Source organism: Sinocyclocheilus grahami, unplaced genomic scaffold (assembly GCF_001515645.1).
Source record: "Sinocyclocheilus grahami isolate Dianchi unplaced genomic scaffold, SAMN03320097.WGS_v1.1 scaffold1174.1, whole genome shotgun sequence".
Taxonomy (NCBI): domain Eukaryota; kingdom Metazoa; phylum Chordata; class Actinopteri; order Cypriniformes; family Cyprinidae; genus Sinocyclocheilus; species Sinocyclocheilus grahami.
In genome coordinates, this window is record NW_015506353.1 from 220,789 (window position 1) to 222,268 (window position 1,480).

Here is a 1,480-nt window from a genome sequence, read left to right on the forward strand (position 1 = left end):
AGCTTCTGACGCTTCTTGAGGAACCTGAGGAACACACACACACACGCTCAACACACGCGGAGACGATCGGCCCTATACGCTCACTACGCAAGTTACGTAGGGCCCCGTAATTTACGCAACGCCTCGCCTCCCCCTCGTGTCAAAGCGGCGCGGCACTTTCAATCTGCTGCAGAGACGAGGAAAAGTAGGAAAGAAAGTGAGCAAGATAAGGGTAAGTGATGGATTTTATAAAGCTGATGCTGAAATGGTGGCTGCTGCATTGTGATTTGTCTATTTAATTCGGCATTTCATAAGAGCTTTGAAGACGTGAAACAACAGAGTTGCGCACGGTGTTATCGTGGGCAATTCAAAAGACCAGAATAGTTCGAGATACCTTATTATCCGAATTGTTCCGCAGAGGGGCTGAATAAAAATGCAAGCTCATTTTCTGACAGGAGGTGGCGCTGAAGCGCAGAAATACAGAGGAAGCCAAAACAGTATTTACATGTTTGTTTGCACATATTTATTTTTACAAGCCAATCTAGAAAAGATTATTATGAGCAATAATAATTAATAATAATAATTTAAATAATAATAATTTTCATAATTAATATTTATTTATTTAACTTTATTAAAGCATTAATCTTAATTTTTTTATATATTTCTCAGAAAGTAATGGTCAAACATTTAAAATTCAACAAAAAAAAAAAGTGTATATATGAAATATGGGCTTATCTTCATATTTATATCATGAAAGAGAAATTTTCTAAAAATGTACAATACAGTGTCGATGTGTGTATTGGAGGCTGGGAGGTGGTGCTTAGGTGAAACCGCAGGTAGTGGGGGCACCTTTTGAAAATCTGCTTAGGGCCCCAAAACGCTAGGATCGGCTCTGAACACACGGCATGATGGGAGTGATCCGGGACAGCTGGATGAAGCGTGTGTGTGAGAATGTGTGTTTGCGGAGATGTTCTCAGTCTGCAGAACACAGACGCTTTAATGCCTCTAACGCTGGTTTGTGTTTCTAATCGTGATCAGACTGACCTGTCTCTGTCTCTGTGCTGAAGAGCGTCAGACAGATTTCTGCTCAGCACATCGTGTCTCAGTCTGTCTGCCAGAGACGAGCAGCTTCCTGATTCCCTACGGGTCAAAAACAACAGCAATCATGAGCAAAACTCATCAAATATGAGACTCAGTTTCAGCCGTAAGCAGCTCTACAGAACAGAGTCATGACTCAGATCAGACACAGATCCATTTCAGACACACACCTGTTTGTGTTCCATGTGTGTGTGTGTGTGCGCGCGCGTGTGTGTGTTACCCGACTCTGGGTCCTAGTGCGTCTACGAGTGACAGCAGTTCTCCTTCAGGTACTGTAGGAAGCAGGAGCCGCAGGACTTTGTGGAGATCAGGAACAGACATCAGAGACTGTTTGACCAACGCTGCTGTAAACTCCAGATCCTTAAACACACACACACACACACACACACACACACACACACAC

At 43.0% G+C, this 1,480-nt stretch overlaps 1 protein-coding gene across 1 annotated transcript in view; it reads right to left on the reverse strand.

Annotated features, from left to right (window-relative positions):
- The window catches only part of LOC107567615 (uncharacterized), an 8,455-nt gene continuing 6,975 nt past the window's right edge, over positions 1-1,480 (reverse strand). The window contains exons 9-11 of the mRNA XM_016253313.1: positions 1,298-1,437; positions 1,024-1,119; positions 1-24 (exon numbers count right to left, since the gene is read on the reverse strand). Of these exons, the coding sequence (XP_016108799.1) occupies positions 1,398-1,437 (40 nt within the window). The 3' untranslated portion in view covers positions 1-24; positions 1,024-1,119; positions 1,298-1,397. The remainder of the gene's footprint in view (positions 25-1,023; positions 1,120-1,297; positions 1,438-1,480) is intronic.